The sequence below is a fragment of the Parus major genome, chromosome 4A (genome assembly GCF_001522545.3).
Source record: "Parus major isolate Abel chromosome 4A, Parus_major1.1, whole genome shotgun sequence".
NCBI lineage: Eukaryota > Metazoa > Chordata > Aves > Passeriformes > Paridae > Parus > Parus major.
Genome location: NC_031772.1, coordinates 6,705,439 through 6,706,416, shown reverse-complemented (window position 1 = coordinate 6,706,416; position 978 = coordinate 6,705,439). Strand labels below are relative to the sequence as shown.

The 978-nt window shown below is 61.7% G+C and overlaps 1 protein-coding gene across 3 annotated transcripts in view; it reads right to left on the bottom strand.

Annotated features, from left to right (window-relative positions):
* MAP7D3 (MAP7 domain containing 3) overlaps positions 1-132 on the bottom strand; it is a 43,371-nt gene extending 43,239 nt beyond the window's left edge. For 2 of the 3 annotated variants that reach the window (XM_015626462.3, XM_015626463.3), the window contains exon 1: positions 17-131. In XM_015626462.3, the coding sequence (XP_015481948.1) occupies positions 17-95 (79 nt within the window). In that variant the 5' untranslated portion in view covers positions 96-131. Of the gene's footprint in view, positions 1-16 lie in introns of all 3 variants that reach the window. The other variant, XM_015626464.3, reaches the window with a different exon arrangement.
* Between the last annotated feature and the right edge of the window lie 846 nt (positions 133-978).

Sequence of the window (978 nt, the reverse complement as noted above, 5' to 3'; positions counted from 1 at the left end):
CCCTGCCCGCTCTCACCCATCTGCTCCCGCAGCCCCTTCAAGGAGGAGGAGGAGGAGGAAGCGCAGGACGGGGGCGCCGCACCGCCCTCCGCCATCTTCAGCGCCGGGCCGCGGGAGTGCCGGGCGGGCCGCGGAGCGCGGGGCGCAGTGCGCAGGCTCCGCCCGCTCCCGCCCTGCCGGCACCGGGAGCGCTCCCGCGTCCATCCGGGGCGGCCGCGCCGGACGCTGCCCTCGGGCTGCACTGCCACAGGGACTGGGGTGCTGCAGCGGGTCCGGCCGGGGACACCGAGCCTCCTGCAAGGACTGCGGAGCGAGTCTGAGGAGCAGCGGCTGAGGGAACCGGGGGGCTCGGGGGGACCTCATCTCTCCCTGACAGGAGCGTGTAGTGAGGTGGGGCCGGTCTCGTCTGCCGTGTCTGCAGGGAGACGACAGCAGGAAACTGCCTCAGACTGCCACAGCAGAGATTCAGATTTGGTATTAGAAAAATAATTTCAGTGGTCAGGTCTTGGAATAGGCTGCAGAGGGAGGCGGTGGAGTCACCGTCCCTGCAGGTGTTTAAGAGGTGTCTGGATCTGGCGCTGAGTGATGTGGTTTGGGATCATGGAATTGTCAAGGTTGGAAGAGACCTTCAAGATCCAGTCCAGCCCTCCACTCAGCGCTGGCACTGCAGTCACTAAACCACATCACCCAGTGCCAGATCCAGAAACCTCTTAAATATGTCTTTGGTTTAGGGCTTGAATATTTTGACTATTCTATGAACATCTGCCAAAGGCGCCATTAGAATTGGCCTCCCCACAGGAGCCATGGTGGTCTCCAATGGCCAGTGCTGAGGGCCTGGCACTGCTGGCCGGCTCCAAGCTGGGTGGACATAGGACAGCTCCCCAGATATCTCATAGGCCAGGGGTAACTTGTGTCTCCACAACTGCACATGTCATCCCAACACTGCAAGATACTTGGAACTGGATGGTCTTTAAGGTC